The following is a 21,415-nucleotide window of genomic DNA, read 5'->3' on the forward strand; positions in this document are numbered from 1 at the left end:
TCTCATTGAGGGTGTGTGTTTTACGCGTGCGCCCCTCTTCTCCTCCTCCTTCTACTCGCGGCGTGGAAGTGCAGGACCACTGGCTGTGTTGTTGCGGCACTGGATGGATCTAACTAGCATGTTGTATGTTGCGGGGAAAGCCGCGGGCAGCGTGAACGGAGGCTAAACAGGAATTGGTCATTGTTTATTCTTGCTGGTTTTGGTCATCAGCCAGCTTGAACGTGGCATGATGTCAAACTTAAACAAAAGCAAAAAGGACAAAGAAATCCTTGCGGAATACGAGAGCCAAGTGAAAGGTAAGGCTTGGGCTTATTAATGCCATATCTTAATATCATCCTCTTTTGCACCATTTACAGGCATCTGGGAGGGATCTCTTTTCCACCTTCCCTCATCATATGGTAGACACTATGAATCTTAAAAGCACCTGTCTGCCGGCGTGCTCCCTAAATCACGCTGAAATGAGCCCAGTGCAGGGTGTGTATGGGAGTTGACACCTCAAGTAGAGACGTCAGGATTTCTGGGTTCATCCTGAGTGCTGCATGGCGCCTGAGGGAGGAGTAGGGGTGAAGAGGAAGGCTTAGGTGTAGAGACATAGACGTATCTGCAGGGCTTTTTGACAATGTCTGTTTGTTTTATAAAATACAGTGAGCATCTATAGGTCTTGTGGGAGCAGTAGCTTACAGTCTATTGGTATTCCTCTGGGGCTGTTGCTGCAGCAGTGTGTCTTAATGGTCTTTATAGTTCAGTCTTAATGGACACTCAGGATGTGAGGGTCTTAAGTCTCAAAATAGTGGCCCATGACTTTGGGACATCCCACTCCTGTCTTGATCCTCCTCCTTTTTAATGCCATCATGTGTCTCATAATAAAAGGGGTGGCAATGGACAGGCAGGTTAGACTTTTTTGGAAAATGCCTCTCTAGAACAATGCCTCCATCTAATATGCATCCTTATCTTTTGAATTATAACTGTAGATGCCATAATAAGGTGCATCAATTCCTCATTAGCTGCCACAGGGCTCATGCAATTCAAAATGTCCGACTTTCACTATTACACTGATTTGTGCCAGAACACTAATTCAGATTTTTTCATTTACATTGACAACATTGGCTCTAGAACAGATTTCAGTTATGCATTTTTCTGAACAATGTATCATTCTTTTCTTATCCCTTTATTTATTTGTGATCAACACAATTACAATTCCATACAATTACTATTCTGATGCCTTTGAGATTATAAAACTGGCACCATGTGGTTCCTCTAGATCTAAATCCTTTCATCTTATGCATCATGGTGTGATTTCTGACTAACTACTATTACCACTCCTACTACAAATAACTACTAATCTTACTTAATACTAATGCTAAAGTAATTCATGAAGCCATGCTCTCTTTTCTGCACATTACTTCTCCCATCCTTCTTCCTCTTGTGCTGTCGCCTGCTGTGCTCTTGCTGTCACTGTGGCAGTCTTACACATGCAGCTTACAGTGAATGGACAGAGACTTACATTTATTGCAGATCAACAGAGATGACTGCAGTCATTTTAGAAAGACAGGGTCGTGCTACCAGTTGTGCACTCTCAGACATGTTTATGTTGCTGTGTGTGCATTTGACCCCTGTTCTGGCACCAGGCCAACGCTAGCCAACACACACAGGGGGATGCCCTGCATTGTAATGATTACATCGACCATGCACAGCCCCGTACATCCCCATTAAGACTTCTTATGTCCAGTAGGATGGTCTACTGTATCCTGCCAGCTTTTCATAGAGCTAAACATATAGATCCATGTTGTAACTATGTGCTTTCAAAGTCTGCCTCCATCGGTGGCTCCTGATTGGTTGATGCCGGAGGTGGTGTATAATGTATACACAGGAGGAGGTGGGGTCTACTCAGTGAGGTGAGCTTTGCAGAAAGGTAGGGACTGAACACTGCTGACAATACATATTTGTGTGGTTATTAATGTGTTTTCTGCATCTCACGTCTTGTTCAGAGATAATCACATCCACCCAACAGCATGTGGCATGTCCATTTTCAAAATGACGCGACAGTCATTTTAATGAGAAATGCTAATGAAAAGAGATAAAAAGCCCTGCAGCAGAAAGGTGAGACAGACACACACGTGAAGTGTGACTTCATGCGGCTGCTGCAGCTTGTTTTTGCCTTCATAAGCAGTGAGCACAGTGTTAGAAACATCACTGTGCTCACCTGCAACACAGCACATGTCAGACAGACAGAAGGGCAGGCAAAGTCTTGCAGACACAATGACATTGTTAACACCAAACCTTTATCTGTGTGTACTTAATGATGAACCAGCGATACTCTGACCCCATGTCCTTGGACCTGGTTTCCACGGAAACAACCACCTTCAAGCATTGAGTGCCCTAATTTTAGGTATAGGCTATGTTGCTTGATTTGATTAATACCGGCCATCTACATCAACACAAGTGATTAAATATTAGAGAGAGCATGAGAAAACACAAATTGTAGAAAAAGCTCAATGACCAATGTGTTGTTTTTCTAAAAAATTACAGTAACTGATAAGTAAGTTTCAGCGGTCGGGTCCAGCTGACATACTCATTTTGTCATTTTTACATTCTTTCTATGAAAATTCAAGTAATTCTAGTACAGTAGTTCTTAGTGATACATTTAATTATTTGATCAAATGAAATGATGTTTATAATAATAAAAATTGTGTTAACACTAAAGAAGACCTTTTCAGGGTTTAGAATATAGGATAAGTATGGCACAAGTAGATCATCACTTTATATTTTGTTCAGGGTAAACCGCAATATTGCTAGAAAACAGCTTAATAATAGAAATAGGACCATCAACCTTCTGTTCAAACTGCAGAACTGAGAAGCCTCTTCATAGTTTTTAGGTGAATATATGGCATTTTAGAACACTACATGTATGACCTATCTCAATGTTTCAAATGCATCTATCAAAATACAACTTATGCTAAGCTAATGATGACAGAACTGTTATAACAAGGTTAAAAGCTCAATTTATGTAACATTTTGACACATTTACATTATATACTCCCAATATGGTGACCCATCCCTTTTCATTCAATTATTATGAACTCTTTGTGGATGCACAAGTATAGATTTACTTTTTGAAGTCACTTTGGGCAAAGGAATTAGCATATAAATGGTCATATTGATAATGGATAAGCATTCAAATTTATCATGTGTTTTCCCTTACGTCTTTACTCTCATATTGTGCTTGACATGCAGATCCATAGCACCTGAAAGTGAATAGAATCTAGGGAGTTTGTTGGCTAGATTTAATCAGTATAGGATTTTACATGGGGCAAATCCATTTTTCTTGCTGTATTGTCCCCTTTTCCCTGTGTCAGTGTTTTGCCACATTGTACTGCAACTGTGATCTGAAAGGCTAAATCTATTCATTGGGGTGCAGTGAGGACCTACAAAGATGTTTCTAAGAAGAAGCCTAAGCAACATCAAAAGCTCCAGCAGAAGCAGTCAGTGTGCCTTCACTTTCAATAGTCTGTGATCCAAGACAGGAAAGTACATTGATAAAATCTCTTCCCCAAAATGATCCACTTCTGTCTTTGCAGTGTTTAACTTTTTGAAGTACAGGAAATAATACTAGGTCAAAAATGTGTTGTTATTGTTATGTCTATTTTGACTAGGGATGTAAAGATTATTAGGTTAACTGATAATGATGATTGTCTGACTGTCTATGTCACATTAGTTTAATTCAGAAAGTTTGATTTAATAAAGCTGGTCACATACTAGAGCAATGATGATCTATTAGATGATATGAACGAAAGTAAACACGTGCTGTCACTGCTGTAACACTAACATTTGATGTAGTGCGCTCCCTAATAATGACTGCCATGCTTTGTTCAAATACTATTATGTTGATTATAGAGTTCAAGTCTATTTAATTAAGCACACTAATTCAAGTAATATAAACTATGCACTAAACAGAGTAGGGCTGTACTCAGGTTATTGATACAGGGAGCTGTATCACAATACTTTAAAACAACTTTGTTAGATTTGCTTTTCTTTTAAATTTAATGGGGATTTATACAGATTTTTAAATGTCTTCCCAAGCTCATCCCAGTCTTCCTGCTGGTTTCCTTTTAATCTCTTGTCTTTTTTTCTACATAAGAGTCACCTTGAACCACTTCCTCCAACCACATGCAGCAGCCCACACCCATACTAAACCTGAGGCAGTTCAGGTCATTTTTTCCTCTGGTAATAATACTAGGCTAAATGCTTCATTAGCCTTGCTGGTTCTAGGCTCAATCTATCTGCGGCAGTGGGTACAGAATCCACAATCATTGAGCGGCTGGACTCTCCCACACAAACAGAGGGTAGACAGACACACAGCGGTCTCGGGAGGACCCTCTCCACTTCACTACCTGTTGTCAAGGCAACCACACACTGTGCGTGAACCATGTGACGAGGAAGGTGAAGACTGGCTCACATCTGACGCATTCATACACACTATATGAGCCTGCTGTATTCACACCGTTACCCATAATGCCTCTGCGTGGAAAACTGATAGCCTCTCATCCCTGTGCGACTATAAATTATGTCTCTTTTCTGGTTTTTGCCCATTGGTTCTCATACTATCTTGCTTCTTATGCTGACTCATTGGCTGCCTCCTTGTCTCTCATTTGCAAAATTGTTATTATTTATGGTTTCCAGATCAACGTACCTGTCTGACTGATCTAGCTTGTCCTCTGAGGGTACCATCTGGGGTGTGCTAAAGGTCATCCGTACATTCAGCAGTCTCATCTTTTGTAATACGGATAGTTTCCATAGCAACTCCACCAACAGTGTATTAAAGTTCGCTGTTACATTTTGTTCTGAATAATTATTACTCCTACATTTGCATTTTTATCTACAAATAGTTTTGAAGCACCACAATATGTTATAAATTAACTAAATGTAATTTATAACCTGCTTGCCCTGTTCAGACCACGTATAAACACCCAGTCATAGAATAGATGTTTAATTCTGTCTTGTCTTTAGTATTTTGTGGACTAAATGCTCAACATGTTAAAAAACTTTAAAGGAGACTTATTATGAAAAAAAGTTTTATGAGCTTGCTTTTAACTATGTTGTGTTCCCTTGCATTAAGTTGTATTTGTATTAATTTATGCATATTTGAGTAATCCAGCATTGTTGTGCATTGCAGCCTTGAGTACTCGCAGAAAATGTATGTTTTCACGTACATCCACACATCTCCAACCTCTTCTCTGTACTTATTTGTAATATTTTTTTAAAAACCTTTAACTCATACATATAGAGTCATACATGTACATGTATGATGTATGTTACATGGCATTCTTTAAGAAGATTTTCTATGTTCTATGGTGAAAAGCCATTATGAAGTAGTAACAAGTGAGGCCTATCAGTTCTGCAGTTTTGAACACAAAGTCAGTGGTACTGTTTCTAATGTTCTACTGTTTAGACCTGTATTGCCTGTTTACAATGTACAAAATATAAAAATAGGATTTATGTATGGTAAAGTTTGATAATAAATACCCAAAAAGCACAATATGTCTTCTTTAATTTCGATTAAAACTCAAAAGGCCCAAAACCCAATACATGTTTTGGTTGTGATGTCTGTCTGTCCAGATGTGCGGACCCAGTTGGTGGAGCAGCAGCGCTGTCTGGAGCAGCAGACAGAGATGCGGGTCCAGCTGCTTCAGGATCTGCAAGACTTCTTCAGAAAGAAATCTGAGATTGAAACAGAGTACTCCAGAAACCTAGAGAAACTTGCAGAGAGGTTTATGGCCAAAACACGCAGCACGAAAGATCATCAGCAATACAAGTATGTCTTTACATGAGTCTATCTGACTGTATTATATTGGATTCTTGTTTCAAATGTAACTAGGAATTGCATTTACACTTTTTACATTTTTTTTTCAGAAAAGATCAGAACCTTCTCTCTCCAGTTAATTGCTGGTACCTGCTGCTAAACCAGGTTGGTCTTATTTATTTTGTATACTTAATTAAACATGCAAATGAGTGATAACGTTGGTGCGTTTTGGTCCAGGTGAGGAGAGAAAGCAAGGACCATGCAACTTTGAGTGACCTCTACCTGAATAATGTCATCTCCCGCCTTACACACATCAGTGAAGACTCCGCACGGCTACTCAAGAGGGTGAGATAGATTTACACTAAAAGGCACCTAAGTCAGATGAGATGCATTTTTACTCAAGTTATTTTTGACATTTTTATAACTTGAAAACTAACACTAATGGTGTAATGAGAAAGTGGTATATATGGCATGACAGATGATCATTGCATCATGCCCATTTATCTGGTGCATGTTTTGTCCTTGAGGAAGACACTCGCACTCATATTGCCTTCATTGTCTATGCTGGTGGATGACCAAGTGGTGCTGAGTGTATCTGTGAGTGCAAATTGGAAATTGGCTAATGTCATGGCATTAGACTTTGGAGAAAGATATTAAAATCAGCCTAATGTTGGTTTATTGGTGATGGTCAAGTTTATATTTCTACTCCCTGCTTGGACAGTTGCAGATGATGTTACAAAATGGTTAGTGGACCCAAGAGCAGAACACAAACACAGGTAGAAGCCTTCACAAATGTATTTTTACAGTTGCAGATCTGGTGAAAAATTCACTGGTAGCAGGTAGGTAACTGGGGGTCCAAAGTTCCAGGTGCCCAGGGCCAGAGTTCCAGAGGAGCAGGTAGAGTGGGCTGGTAGTGACTGTAAAAAGGATATCAAATAAACTACCTAGAGACAGGTTACTGCTTTTGCTGAACTGACAAACTGGCAAGGAATGGCAGTTGAACCAGGGTGGAAGTAGGTAGAGTTTCAGATGGTCACCAGGTGAGCGAGCAGTAACAGGAAAGGGAGGCTCCACTCACATGAGTAGACACAGAAGAGAAAAGGGGAGAGGATGGATGGAATCACTGTTATTGATACTTTGCAGTGACAGCACACTAGGGGTGTTCTGCATGTATGTCTATGGTGTAATGTTCAGCAGTTTCCATGATGACACAATGCACACATTAGCAAACACAGCCAAATAAATTTTAAGATACTCTTAAAACTCAAGAATCTATACAAAATGAATTTAAACAACACATTTTGAGTCTGATCAATATGAGAGTGAGAAGTGTTTGATATTCAACAAAAAGTTTAGAGTGACAAACTGAAAAACTGTTGGCTAATGCTTGCTAACTTGTGGCTGTAATGTTATTTGCGAGGGATTTAAAAGCACAAATCATCTCACCTGTTGTAGTTCCTTCTAAGTCATATTGTGCTAAATGAAACCTCAGAATACAGCCTAACAAAGTTTCAGATAGAGCAGTGTACACAGTTAGCGACACACCCGAGGGAATGTTGATGTCATCAGCTGCAAAGTATCAATATATTTTCCAACTTGGTGCTTTTTCTCATATTTTATTTTTTTCCCCAACTTTTCTTCCCAAACTCAACTTTTCTTCCCAACCTGCTTCTAATCAAAACCATTTTAAGAAAAGCTAAAGACAGACAAATTGTTCAAATGTTATTGGTGTAGACTTGTTATTATGTGTTTTAAAACCCCCTTACATGCGTAAATTGAAAGTAATGTTGATAAAAACGTATAGTCAGTTTACCTTCTGGGTGTCCCTTTTTAAGATGAACTAAACATACACAGACTCAGCTTAACCAAGTTTAGCTCACGGTCTTCATTATTAATTGCTCTTCCCATTTCTCTTTTACTTATGCAAACTAAAGTGCAGCAACTGCCACAAGCAATAAACTACAGGTCCTCCACCAAAGCCTAACCTCATTCCAAAAACTTTACTCTACTTTTTGCCAGTGCTGGGTAACGGACTGATAACAAGTGCATGATGGCTCCTCAGGGCCTGTGGCCATGGAGACAGCCTCACTATGGGAACGGGATCCATTCGTTCTGGGATTCCACAGTCATTTGGCATAATGTAATATTAATGCTGCACCATGCTGCCACATAACTCCTTCGTCAAACGAGTCTGTTTAATGCATGAGGCAAAAGCTTCGCTCTGAAGTCAAGCTCCACGGGTTTCATTTGTGATGTTGGTGTGTGGTAAAATGCATTTATTTACCTGTTAACTCTTACTGTTAAAACTGATGTATTTTCCCCATATTTTCTTCTCTGCCTTTTCAGAGTAAGGAGATACTTTTCCAGCTCCAGGAAGATCTCATGAAGCTTCTGAATGAACTTTACACAGTGAGTAAGAATAATTGCCCTCGATTTCATTTACCACAGGACAAGTATAACTGAACCTGTCATTCAAATTAAAGGTGCACTTTGTAACATTTCTGGTAGAGGGTCTGCCACCTGCTTGTCTCCATGGAGATGTTATAGTTTTGCCTGGAATGCTCCACAATATAGCAATAAACTTATGTCCATGGAGAAAAGAAGGTGGCACCACCAGGTCAGATGACTGGAGAGAGGAACCATACTCGATAAGAATGCATGTTTTTCAAGGTACTTTTTGGGGAAATAAAAACAAAATAATTGAATAAATAAATGCAACCAGGAGAGGACAAGCAGATGTCATTTCATATGGTATAAAGATGCAGTATGTAACTGCTTTACCTCTAGAGGTGTCTTCGTTGGGGGCTAGACTTATATAGAAAACAGTTATTATTTACTTACTATATATTACTTTCACTTCTGCTTTAAGGTAATGAAAACATATCACATGTATCATGCGGAGACAATAAATGCTGAAACCAAGTTGCGAGAGGCAGAGCGTCAGGAGGGCCGTGTGAAGGGTGTGTCTGTCAATACTGGAGGTGTGGAGCCTGTTTTTGGCTTAAGAATAGAAGAGCGCCATCAAAGACGTAATGCTGCCCGTAAGATGGAAAAGATGAGAGAAAAGGTATGGAAGCCTTGATAAAACAAGTTCAGCTTTGATTTTCCTCCACTGACAAGTTGTGTTTTTTTTTCTTTTCATTAGAGGAAGGCAAAGTATTCTGAAAATAAATTAAAAGCTCTTAAAGCCAGAAATGAGTATCTACTCACTCTCGAAGCCACTAATGCCTCTGTGTTCAAATACTACATACATGATCTGCCTGATATCATAGACGTAAGTACAATTACTTTTTTAATATTAACATGCCTGGAAGGTTTTATATGTATTTTACATAATATTCATTTGTACTTCAGTGCTGTGACCTAGGGTACCACTCCAGTCTGAGCCGTGCTCTAAGGACCTACCTATCAGCTGAACTTAGCCTTGAAGCCTCCAGGAGAGCTGGTCTAGAGGTGCTGGAGGGGGCTGTCGAGGGGTTAGATCCTGCTCGCGATCGGCAGCGCCTGCTGGGCCTGTACCCCACTGCCTTTTGCCCCCCACAACGCTTCAGTTTCCAGGCTCATATGGGGGACGCAGTAAGTGCAGTCTATGACATTCTCCTTTTCTTCTGACCATGGTTTAACATTTTTTTATGTTGGTCAGGTAACCCAGATTGCCTCACAGCCACAAGTTCAGTCTGAGCTCTCCCTTCGCCTCACACAGCTTCAGACACGTTTGGCATCGCTAAAGATTGAAAATGAGGAGGTCAGTCATTTATTTTGGTCAGTGTATGTGTTGTTATCTTGGCTATGGTTAATTATTACGGATCACAATCTCACACATAATAAATGGTAGTCGCTGTAGTTTTGATTAATGTTTTGGAGCAGCAGTCTTCATAGAGGGGGCTGTCATCTATCACCGGAGGGCATAAAATTGCTGAAGGAGTGGATGTTTGTGCATAACTCAGCAACTGCAACCCACAGACTCACACAAGTTTACATACTCAAACACTAGCTGGCCTGAATAAGCATGCTGTAGTTTCTTTATTCACGCTGCCTTGGGTGTAATGAACAAAAGATTCACTGAAAATAATTTCATGTATTAGGTTAAGAAGACTTGGGGTGCAACTTTGACGACGTTGCAAGACATGACGGTACTAGATGACTTCGATGTGTCTCAGAGCTTCACCCATAGTCCCTCCTCTGAATCGGTCAAGTCTAGTGTCTCTGATGGATACTTGAACAAACCTAGTCTGGCCAAAAGGCGAGCTAATCAGCACGAGACTGAGCTGTTTTACTTCAATGTGAGTGAGATACTGTTAAAAGAAATGTACATTACAGTAGTTATGACAGAAAATTAAACTGATTGGTTTGTAATTTCAGAAATTTCGAGAATACTTGGAAGGAAGTAATCTTATTTCTAAACTTCAAGCCAAACATGACATACTGAAGAAAGCCTTAGCAGAAGGTAAGATGCGTGGGCATACCTTTGCTGTCAGGTTCATTGCCTCTGATCCAAATATAAATCTTGTGACCACCTTTATTTTATACCTTTATTTAACAGGATATAAAGCGGAACTATTAACTACCAGGTAAGTGTGTGGAGCATTGTGATAGGAAATGCTTTAACATAATCACACAAGAGCACTTCCTATCACAGTCTTTATCTTCTTTATGTTCTTTAGCCGTGGGCGGAAAAACTCCCATAGCAAGCACCAGGTAGAGACACTTTTCCATTGTGTTTTTACATATGATTTATGCTGTTATAGACTGTTGATATTACAATGTGATAATGTGTTTAAGTCAATGCACTCATCACCAATTCATTTTGTCCCTGTATATTTTATAGGATTCAACCAAAGCCATACCTTTGCTAGTGGAGAGTTGTATTCGCTACATTAACTTACATGGTAAGTTTAGATTCATTTTACAAGCATTGATGAACTGTAAAAAGTATTATTTACATATGCTTAAATTCAGATTCCTACTTTTGGTTTGAGTTTAGATTTTGTTATTTTACTTTCATTTCAGGACACTTTTTAAATTGAAGTATATTACAATATTTGCTGCTAGAAATGTTTGCAAATCACTGATGTAGATTAATTTCTTCCAGTGTAGGTGTAATTGAAGCCTTTGCATCAATAATTAGGCTACTATAATTACTAGTTCTATTTATAAATATTGTAGGGAAATTATTTCTACAATTAATAATAATACAAAGAGTACTTTCCACTATTTTCCCTGTTATAAAAACCTCTATTTAAATTATATATAATATATATATATATATATATATATATATATATATATATATATATATATATATAACAACAAATATTTAAATGTTCTCGACAGGTCTTCAGCATCAGGGTATTTTCCGGGTGTCAGGATCACAAGTGGAGGTCAATGACATCAAGAACTCTTTTGAGAGAGGTGAGCGATCAGGTGAAAGGTCGCAGAGAGGTCACATGGTCTACAGCTGCAGGCGGGTGAAGACAGGATTAACACTGTCAGTCTGTTGTGCAGGTAATGACCCTCTGATTGACGAAGAGAGCAACCACGACATCAATTCAGTGGCTGGGGTGTTAAAGCTCTACTTCAGGGGTCTAGACAATCCACTGTTCCCCAAGGACAGGTTCAACGACCTCATCTCCTGTGTCCGTAAGTGATATTAACTCTAATCACATTTAATCTCATTTATTTTAATGCCACAGTGTCATATCATACATTTACATCACAGTATGATGACAGAATTACAGAAGCATTGGGCTACTAAATTAGTATTAATTAATGTTATAGAAACAAGTTTTGTTACATTTAAACTTTATCTAAATTTAAAGATATATTCAACACTGGCATATCACATTTTTCATGATACATACTATTAGTATTTAGTGACAGCTAAAATGTTATTGCTAATACACTTACGAATCCAGTGAAAAGGAGATTATTGGATTTTATGTGTGAGGTATGGATGCTTTTGTGGCTCACACTTCACTTGTTATGTAAATTTATGCTGAAACAACCTCTTCTACTTTGGTTTTTGCTGTCACTACATAGTACAACTCACTAATTCACATATTTATCTTCCATCTGAACCTCTCAACACTAAAACTGTGAAGGGAATGTTTTAGTGGCACAAATCACCGGACAGCTTACTGTGTGTTTTTTAAAGCACATGGGTATATATTTTTATTGCTGATAAATATGGAAACTGCTGAGTGTGACAGTGACCATATCACTTGTCCAGACTCGGGGATAGAGACTCTCTGTGCATCCTCCCGTGAGCAGCTGCCACACACCACTGTCACTCATGTTTCTGCAACTAAACTCACTAACACCAATTCTTTGTTTTTGGTTACTTTTAAGAAATGTATTGTCTTACTGAAATGTATCTTCCCTTTAACAAAAATACAGAGCTGACTGGCGATAGATGGTTATTTTTGGATGGACACACAAGCTGTAATAATGAGTAAAATGAAGGGAGCATCTGCTTAGATAAACTTTCACTGTGTGGCTTTTTTTTCCTTCATTATTTTATATACTGGCAATGTGTTTAGTTTTTTGTTTTTTTTTAAATAACTGAATCTTGGCTTTCTCTTTTATTGATTAACTCCTTTTTAAGTTTTATACTACAGAGTGCATTGGCAGAGAGATTCAACTTATTCATATTTAAAATAATCTTGGAAATGTTACTTCCCCACAGGGATGGAGAACCTATATGAAAGAGCCCAGTGCATCCGTAAAATCCTGATGGGTGTCCCAAGGCCAACATTGGTGGTGATGCGCTACCTCTTTGCCTTCCTCAACCAGTGAGAACAATTGTTAATAATGTATTTACTTATGGTTGCGATATACTAGTAAAATGGATGAGCAATAAAAAAGCTATGATTCAAGATTGCTCCTGAAGCACATAGTTGATGAAACTGTGCTTAATTGTTTCAACAAGCTCTCAAATAAATATAGAATGAGCAGACTGGATAGGCAGAAGGTGTGAACATGATGGAAAACAAGTGTGACTTTCAGTTGCAATGTCTCGGTGTATTTTCACATTTATTAACACTGATGATCTTTGTCTGTTTCTTTACAAATTCAACAATTTGATCGTTTCATTTTTGTTAATATTTTTGTGTGCTTCCTACAGCCTTTCCCAGTACAGTGATGAGAACATGATGGATGCAGGGAATCTGGCCATCGTGTTTGGACCCACTCTCTTGCCCACGCCAGATGCACTGGACCAGGTGGCGTGTCAGGCGCATGTGAATGAGGTCATCAAAACGGTCATTTTGCACCATGACAACATATTCCCCGACACCAAGGAGCTGCCGGGTCCAGTCTATGAAAAGTGTATGACGGGAGATCAGTACTGGTGAGAAATAATAAAGCAATGGTTTTCATGAAAGAAACATATATTTATTTAAAATATTTATCTTGCAATCTCCGACTGTCTACTATTTTATTATTATAATTATTTTTATTGTCAAATGAATTATATGAATATTGCTTAAAGTGCTTCAAAGAATTTTATGCTTTTTTCCTCATTCATTTATTGTCTCCCTTAACAATGACCAGTGACCAGTTAAACAAATGACAAAGAAATATACATTCCCTTAAATTAATGCACTTGGGGTCATAATTAATTTACAAAATAAATGTGTATTTTTGTACAGTTTGAGGGAGTTGCAGTACTATGCAGAGGCTGCCTAGAGACTATATTGGTATAAAAATTAGAGTAGAGCTAATAAATAATCAGCTCAAAAGACTACCAGCTCTATCTCCATGTATGTTCCTCTTTGTCTCCATGGTGAATTCAGTGTTTTCAGTTATCCCTTTTGTTTCTACAGCGAGAGCCCGTTCAGTGAGCCCGGAGCTCTGGAGGAGACCGAGCCCGATGCTGGAACAGAGACCCAAACGAGCGACGAAGGTAAGTGTGACACCTGACCTTCACACACTGGCTCAGCAGGCTCCTCCCTCACACTCCCATGTCTGTGTCTTGCTAGAGTGGTTACCACAGCAACAGCCGCCATGGAGACCCCCTTCTCCTGTACCCTCCCTTTACACACGCCTTTCCTTTCATTGGAATCAATAGCAATGCATGCAGTGTTGTAATTGGTAGGGTTTCGATCCACTGATTATGTTTGGCTTCTTGCTTGGTGCTTTTCAGAGGGTGAAAGTGTGGAGGCAGTTGCAAGGTTTGACTATGTGGGTCGCTCAGGTCGGGAGCTTTCATTTAAGAAGGGAGCATCGCTTCAGCTTTTCCAGCGAGCATCACATGACTGGTGGGAGGGGCGTCACAACGGCAACCACGGCCTGGTGCCACATCAGTACATAATGGTGAAAGACAGGTGAGAGCCTCCGAACTCAGTGGCACCTTTTTAGTTAAGAAAACTTTCATTTGTAACACAATGAGGAAATAATATTTTTATAATAGTAAAGTACAAAATATTTCATACAAAAGGAGAAAAAAAGGAAATTATTGGTAAAAGATGAACATGACACTGGGACATAAGTTTAGGCCAATGGGTGGGATTAATGTTTAAAGGTATACTAACTTCTCTTTCTGAGGGTCGGTCACCTAATTGTCTCTGTGGAAGTGTTATTGTTATATCCAGGCCAAGTTACAGGCTAGATTCGTGGAGAGGTGAACTATACAAAGGAGTAATGCACCTTTTTATAGTTCCAGTCACTAACAGTGTTGAAGCCCCTTTGGCTTTCATTAAAACTTTAGCAGATTTTTGCTGTAATGTGCTAAAATAAATATTTATGGATCTCGTTGCGCAGAGTCATTTGAATAAAAGCAACATAAATAAGTTTAATGCCATACTATAGAACATTCCTGGAAAAGGTGTAAGTTGTTTTAATGTAATAAACTTTAATAGACAAACATCATGTTTTCTGCATGATTTTAAACACATATGTTACAGTTCACCTTGATTGTGGGATGGAGAGGCTGGCTAACTACTGGCCATTAGTTGATCGGTCAACTGCACCTAATCTTGCCAGAACACACGGATTCTGATTGGTCTGTGTTGTTTTCTTTAGGGGTGACTCTATGTCAGATACTCTTAGTCAGAAAGCAGACAGTGACGGCGGAAGTAGCGGCATGGAGGACAAGAGGTCCAGAAGTGAAGTGAGCTCGCCCACAGACATAAGGCCTCCAGAGACCTATAACAGGTCTGTCATGTAAGACATTTTCCATTATCACAATCATTTTAGCTTAGGTAACTGTTAAACACATTTCTCTCTTCCTCTGTCACCTCTAAAAATATCTGTGAAATTGTTCATCACATCACATTTGCCTCATGTGATTTACTTGCAACATCCAAAACTTCTTCTCTTTTAACATTTATAATTATATAGCCAAATAGAGAATTAGATGAATCACGGCGAAAAATTTAAAACAATTTGAAACAATGTAGATTATAGATAATTTATTTAGATAATATATAAAGTTAACATTGTGATCAACTCATTGCCCTCACTGTATTCACCACATTTATATCATCATTGTGTAAGTAAAAACACAACCCTTTAAGTTTTTGCTGTGTTTTGGACAGCCATCGGAGGAAGCGCACCGAGGGTTTATTTCGTCGGCCCCTGGGCCGTTCTAATGACAACTACCACCATGGCAATGGGGGAGTAATGGATCGCAGCTCTCCACCAGTAACAGGGCACTTCAGCCCCAGAGATCTGCTACTGGGACGAGGGCAGGGCCTGACTCCACCCCTCGATAGCCCTGAGCACCGGCGCCGCTCAGCAGCAGCAGTTACAATGACTGTGAGCCGTCACGATTCACTGAGGAGGCCCGAGGACACGCCCATCCGCCGCTCCACCAGTGGACAGCATGGCTTCAGTGACTCTCATCGCACTAGGACATTGGACCATGACACCCTGGCACAGGTAACACACACCCTGACCAGAAAGATCTATCAAGATTCATTGTCTTTTATCAGTATATAACTATAGATATTTTTAAAAATCTAATTTAGAATTGGCCACAATGGTGATATTTTTTTTCTTGGAAACAATTCATAGGACATTGAAGAGACGGTTAGTGTGGCTCTAGGAGAGCTGAGGCAGCTTGACCGCCAGGGCTGCAGACCTGCTCCTGATGTGGTTCTGGACACGCTGGAGCAGGTGAAGAATGGGCCGCTCACTGTTTGCTCCTCAGAGTCGCCCAGCCCCCACAGCACCCCCAGTACCCCAGGCACCCCAGGTACACCTGGCACCCCTGGCACTCCAGGAACACCCGGGACCCCAAGCCCACTCAGTCCAATGAGCCCTATGAGCCCCCTTCCTGGGCCTCCACCTGGACCTCCCAGAGCCACCAATCCATCCCCTGATGCCCTGAGCACATTCAAGCCAGTGGCAGCTGCTCGTATGGGGGTCCCTCTTAGACCTCCTGCTGTAAGGCCCAAACCTGTGGTTCCACCTAAAAGCAGCACACCACCTCTGCCCCCACCAGTTGACAAGTCCTGCACCATGTGAGCCAAACAAGGCCATTAAATAGGCCAAAATCAGGCCAACCGAGGCCAAAACAGGGCCAGAAGAGGAGATCAGGGTACTGCGAAATGTTAATAATCTACATAATGAGGGTATAAAAGTAAAGACTACAAGGGTTCTACTGTAGTTATAAAATATAATATTCGACATGACCTATGATATGTATGATATGATATGCCATGATATTTCTGTGTTGTCAGGTTGGTGTATACTCTCTTGGTGTGTAGGAGCTTACTTTCTCCATGTTTTGAAACTTTTAAGGGGTAGCTTAACAACTGAAGAGATACAGGAGTGAGCATAGACTAAAACATATTATCATTTAAATGAGAAAATAGAGAGATGTGGAGTGTATTTTACTCAAGTGAAATGTAGTTTCAGTGATGTAAATGTGGGCTGTGCTGTCATGATGAAAACCCTTAACTGGCTCAAGAGTGCTTTGAGAATTATGAAAGATCTCATTAGCCTTAGGTTGGCTCCATTTTTAGGTTAACTGCTGCAAATGTTTTAAGCGTGGTTAAATCCACAAAATACACACTATAAACAATAATAAAACAAATACTGTATGTAATATAGTACTTTAAATTTATTGGTTGATTTATTTATTTTCAACTTTGTTCAGCTGCTAAGTTCACTTTCACCTCAAAACCATAAAATGCCTCTTGAGGTTGTCAGTGACTGAAGACACATTATTTAACTAATGATCAGCTACTTAATGAATGTTTCACGTATTAATGACTGTTTAGCCATCTACTGAATGTTCAGTGAGTTGTTGAGACAACTTACTTTTAACCGCCTTCTTGGAGTAAATTGTTTTCTGGATGGTGTGGGTGTAAGTTTTTGTTATTTATTTATTTATTTATTACAAAATGTGTTTGAGTGAGTGTGTATTCTGCTTGCCTGCCCTTGTTTGTCTCCCTTGTAAGTGCAAAGTACTAGAATAGTTTTAGACAATAGATCATGCCTGCCTTGAGTACCAAAACACAAGTGCAAGATGATAGAATGGAGCAAACTGAAAAGCATGCCACTTTCTCTGTGTACATGGACTCTGTGTGTCTGTGTGTGCCTCTGTGTGAGAGAATTCCTGCTTGTTACACTAAATCCACTAGTCCACCTTAAATTCACAGTAAGCTAACAGGGTGGGGCTCTGTATGGGAAATGCCCCTAAAAACTTGAACAGCACAGTGAATGTGGCCTGAAACTGAGCTGGTAAAAGATGTGCGTGCCAAAAGCATAACATGACCTGCTGTAATAGGAAGCGAATGTAAGTGGATGTATATGTGAAAGTGCCTTTTTTAATCATTGTCATTTTTTGGGAGAGTTGTGAATCCACTCACGCATGTCCTGAACAAAGAGCAGCAGTCCTCCTAAATAATAATCAAGTGTTACGTAGACTTTGAATAAATTCATTAATCCATTGTGACATTGCACTTTGATGTATAGGATTGTGTACTTGGCATGTAGCATCATAACATGTTGGTGCATTTTAACTTGAAGAGATGTTCCTTTGAATGTGTTTGATGATAAAGAAAACATTTTGTCTTTTAATGTTGCTGTATTTGACACCCGAGCTTCCTACACATAAGCTCATATAGCCAAATGGATTGTATCATTGTGTTGTATTTATAATATAAATAAACATCAAATTATTAGCATCCAAGTCTTAACGTAACAGAATGTTTGTTATCGATATATCGCAATGTTTCCCAACCAGGGATACGGGACCCCTTGGTCCATAGATCCATATTATGCCATATTGTCGAATATTATAGCCAAAAGAACATTTCCATGTGGAGGTCCTCCTCCAGGTCAAATAAGAGTAAGTTTTGTGGAGATGCAAGCACTCATAATAAGGACAATTTTTATTCTGTGTTTTTTAGTGCAATAAAACATTTTAGACAGATTGAAGCAATTCACAATATACTAGTATAGTAAACAGATTTATTTGGTACCCCTGTCTGCGGGTACTCAAGAGTATGAGACAAAGCTGGTTGGGAACCACTGATATATAGCACTGACACCCACTATTAAAATGAATGCTGGTACAATTAATTTTTTTGTATGTTGCGGTACATTGTACATTTTACTTTTCTTTCTTCAGAGGACACTTTGAACACATGTAAAGATCAATTAAAGATGAATTAGACTTTTATTATAGAAGTTATGGCATTTTTTCAACACTCAATCAGCCTATCCATATCAAGAATTGTTGATATTGTAACTATAAAAAGCATAAAATATTGAATTATTTTATCAATCAAAACATTTTCAAATATTCCCTGAAAGAAAACAAAGTTTAATGTATGCTGCTGATGATGTCTATCTTATACTGTAGAATATTTAAAGGAATAACATAAAAGTGAACAATTAATTTAAAATAGCAAATGAAGAAAAAACAGCTAACAAACAATGTGTTTGGTCACAAACATTTTTGCCCAAGTAAAATAAAACTTTGAAAAAATTTAAGAATACATTTTTCACAAACCATAGTTCTCGCTAGGATCTCTGAACATGGTTTGATCAGCCCTTTGAACCAGGTTTTAGTGTGCTAAAAGGTTTGGAGTTCCTTAGAGAACCTGAGATCTCCTGCAAAAAGGCTGTTATATAGAGATCTTTCTCTGACTTCCGGCCATCAAAGATGACCACCAGAGTGAAGTGAAGCTCAGGCCGTGTTAGATAGTAGGTGCTTTGAACTTTATCGTCATAAAAATGCACTACCTTTTCCAGTGTATTAAGCTCTACAGCTCGATCTCCCATCATCATGATAACATTTGGCCAGTGGGTCAGAGGACGTTCACCTGACGGAAGTGACACCACCGCAGGAAACTGTTCCACACCTTTAGGTGCTTCTCTGTAGGACTGTGGGTGATGATAGCCATGCCCCTGAAAGCTCTCTGAGCCACGGTTATCGAAGACCAGAGACACATTGCTGGCATCATGTTTGCGAATGAAGGATGAAATCTTTCCATGATAGTCTGGTGTAGTGCGGGCAGTCAGCGTTCTCATGTCAGCTGGAGTAGTTTGACGGCTCAGAGCTTCATGAAAATAAAAACTGAACTTGGCAAGGAGAGCTGCATAGAAGCGCTGGAGCCACAAGTACAAATGAGGGGGCTGTACAGCTTTCTGAGACTGACCCCCAAAAAGATTCTTACGGGTTTCTTTTTGTTTCTGAAAAAGCTGACCCCATGTGTTAAGTTTTGAATGGGCACCATGCAGGCTAAGCAGAGATGGCAAAAAGTGCCACTCTGATATCTGGGCCTGGCAACGAAGTAACTGGGTTACCACATCAAGTTCAGTCTGAAAACCTTCTTCCAGGCGACCAACTATGGGGTGGTGAAATCTGAGGAAACACAAGGCAGACATATATATCTTAGGTGAAGGCAAACAATAATCTGATTTAAAGGTTCTTCATACATGTTAAATAAAGATGCATACTTAGAGCTGTATTTGTGTAGGACTGTCTCCAATGTGGTAATCAGTTCTTCTAAGTTAATATTCTTCTGAGCACCCAATGAGAGCATCTTTTCATACAAATCTGCCATCTCTACACGAGCCTGTGTGAAGTAGCATAGCTGTTCTGAGAGATGAGACAGTAGATCCTCTAGGAATGAGGTGGAGCTTGACTGAGTGTGCCGACCCATAGTGACAACTTTGCGCAACTCATTGTGCAAAGACGTGTAGATTGTTCGTATGGAATCTTTGCGACTGAAGAATGACTGTCCACCTGAAAAATTATACCATTGCAACCATTAAAATAAAAAAAGTAACATTAAGCTCACTGTCATTTTGTTTTTACCAACTAGCTCCATCTGCTGCTGAAAAGGCTAAACTACATCAACTCAGCAGAAAAGATACGGCTGTAAAATATAAAATACATTTCGTTTTCAATTAAAAGTTAAAATAATTGAGCACACCATACCTATTTTTTGTCCCAAAAAAGTCATGTTGTGGTAGGCTTTTTCTGCGGCGGCCAGATGAGCCAGAGCAGCGAGCAGAGCGGCCCACATTGCTCCAGCACTCCTGCTCATGTCCTTCTCCCTCTCCACATAGTCTTTGGCTCGGTCAAAAGAAAAAATCCCGAGCTGGGTGAAAAAGCTCTCCAGGATGGCTCTTTCCCGAGGAACGGGGCGCTGCTCCTCCACGTCAGTCATAATGGACTCAGATTATTGGTTACAGTTGGTTGTAAGCTAACTTTGGCTAACTGTAACTGTTACGTCATTTCATGTTTATGTACACGTTTACAGCGCTCGCACTTTAATTTTACTAAGGAAACAATTAAGCATGATGCTAATTTGCTTACTTTCATGCACTAGAAGAAAAAAAGAAAGATTTTACCGATGCTTACCAGCGAGACCGACCCAACACAAATAAAACGCCATACTGGACGTAAATCTTACGGAAACTCAAGAGGAACAATAGTGTTTTGTTTTTTGTTTTTTTCGAAAGCGGACAATGAAATTATAAATATGTAATAACTACGCCTACTCAAGTTTAATACTAATCAGGCCTACTGTGTGTGTCAGTGTGTTTTAAAAGTTGTAGTAAAAATAGTTGAAATAAACATAATAAATAAATAAAATAAGCAAAACTAATTGGCTTAATTCATTATTAAACAATTTGTCACTGACTTTATTAATGATTGGGCCTAATAAATGTATTTACTTTCCCCGAAGAAAGTAGTGGTGGAGAGCTAAGGGGAGAGAGGCTGTGGAATGAAGTTACAGGTCAGATCTGTGAAGAAGTGACCGAGCTCCTAGTAAGAGTACTTATTTGATGCATTTTATATCAATATAAGCCTAATGGACAACCTATGGTTCATAATAGTTGTCAGATAAAAATGCAGTAGCCATATGGTGAATTCTTTGCAATATCTTGCACTGAGTTGTAGGTTGGTGATCACTAAACAAACTTTAAGCCAGTTTAATGCATTTCCTAGAGGATGGGTCAGACTAACAGTGGTTCAGTTTGGTTTATGGGATGCTCCAAACGTAATTTTGTTGTTCTTTTGTGACAATGACTACAAATAAATTGATTGATTGATTGATTGAGAAGCCCATTGAAACAAGTCTAACAACAAGGTCAGTTATGTCACCCAGACTGGCATCAGTGTCTGGTGGCCTTTCCCCCATGGGGCCC

The 21,415-nt window shown here is 39.4% G+C and overlaps 2 protein-coding genes across 3 annotated transcripts; one reads left to right on the forward strand and one right to left on the reverse strand.

The window, feature by feature from the left end:
- Positions 1-15: 15 nt before the first annotated feature.
- LOC117391577 (SLIT-ROBO Rho GTPase-activating protein 1-like) lies at positions 16-17,888 on the forward strand. 2 transcript variants are annotated; one of them, XM_033989409.2, is made up of 23 exons: positions 16-296; positions 5,617-5,812; positions 5,911-5,965; positions 6,038-6,145; positions 8,147-8,209; positions 8,670-8,867; positions 8,946-9,074; positions 9,155-9,376; positions 9,444-9,545; positions 9,886-10,083; positions 10,163-10,247; positions 10,344-10,371; positions 10,465-10,498; positions 10,629-10,689; positions 11,135-11,212; positions 11,306-11,440; positions 12,486-12,591; positions 12,924-13,148; positions 13,624-13,703; positions 13,944-14,124; positions 14,822-14,962; positions 15,337-15,679; positions 15,815-17,888. In XM_033989409.2, exons 1-23 carry the CDS (start codon positions 227-229, stop codon positions 16,265-16,267), a joined length of 3,291 nt encoding a protein of 1,096 aa, XP_033845300.1. In that variant the 5' UTR covers positions 16-226; the 3' UTR covers positions 16,268-17,888. The 2 variants fall into 2 exon arrangements, with proteins under 2 accessions (XP_033845300.1, XP_033845301.1); XM_033989410.2 differs by having other exon boundaries at positions 14,822-14,953.
- Positions 17,840-20,684, reverse strand: kics2 (KICSTOR subunit 2). Its single transcript, XM_033989019.2, has 3 exons — positions 20,199-20,684; positions 19,715-20,003; positions 17,840-19,619 (listed from the first exon to the last, which is right to left on the reverse strand). The coding sequence occupies exons 1-3, from the start codon at positions 20,428-20,430 to the stop codon at positions 18,800-18,802; spliced, it is 1,341 nt and encodes a 446-aa protein (XP_033844910.1). The 5' UTR covers positions 20,431-20,684; the 3' UTR covers positions 17,840-18,799.
- Positions 20,685-21,415: the final 731 nt, after the last annotated feature.

The sequence above is a fragment of the Periophthalmus magnuspinnatus genome, chromosome 23 (genome assembly GCF_009829125.3).
Source record: "Periophthalmus magnuspinnatus isolate fPerMag1 chromosome 23, fPerMag1.2.pri, whole genome shotgun sequence".
Classification (NCBI taxonomy): domain Eukaryota; kingdom Metazoa; phylum Chordata; class Actinopteri; order Gobiiformes; family Gobiidae; genus Periophthalmus; species Periophthalmus magnuspinnatus.

What these genes read in the sequence shown, in the direction of transcription:
- kics2 (XM_033989019.2), bottom strand. Translation starts at nt 20,430, where the DNA reads ATGACTGACGTGGAGGAGCAGCGCCCCGTTCCTCGGGAAAGAGCCATC. An exon ending in TTTTTTGGGACAAAAAATAG is followed by an intron (nt 20,004 to 20,198) that starts GTATGGTGTGCT and finishes ATAATTTTTCAG; the next exon opens with GTGGACAGTCATTCTTCAGT. An exon ending in CTACACAAATACAGCTCTAA is followed by an intron (nt 19,620 to 19,714) that starts GTATGCATCTTT and finishes GTGTTTCCTCAG; the next exon opens with ATTTCACCACCCCATAGTTG.
- LOC117391577 (XM_033989409.2), top strand. Translation starts at nt 227, where the DNA reads ATGATGTCAAACTTAAACAAAAGCAAAAAGGACAAAGAAATCCTTGCG. An exon ending in ATACGAGAGCCAAGTGAAAG is followed by an intron (nt 297 to 5,616) that starts GTAAGGCTTGGG and finishes CTGTCTGTCCAG; the next exon opens with ATGTGCGGACCCAGTTGGTG. An exon ending in GACCCAAACGAGCGACGAAG is followed by an intron (nt 13,704 to 13,943) that starts GTAAGTGTGACA and finishes GGTGCTTTTCAG; the next exon opens with AGGGTGAAAGTGTGGAGGCA.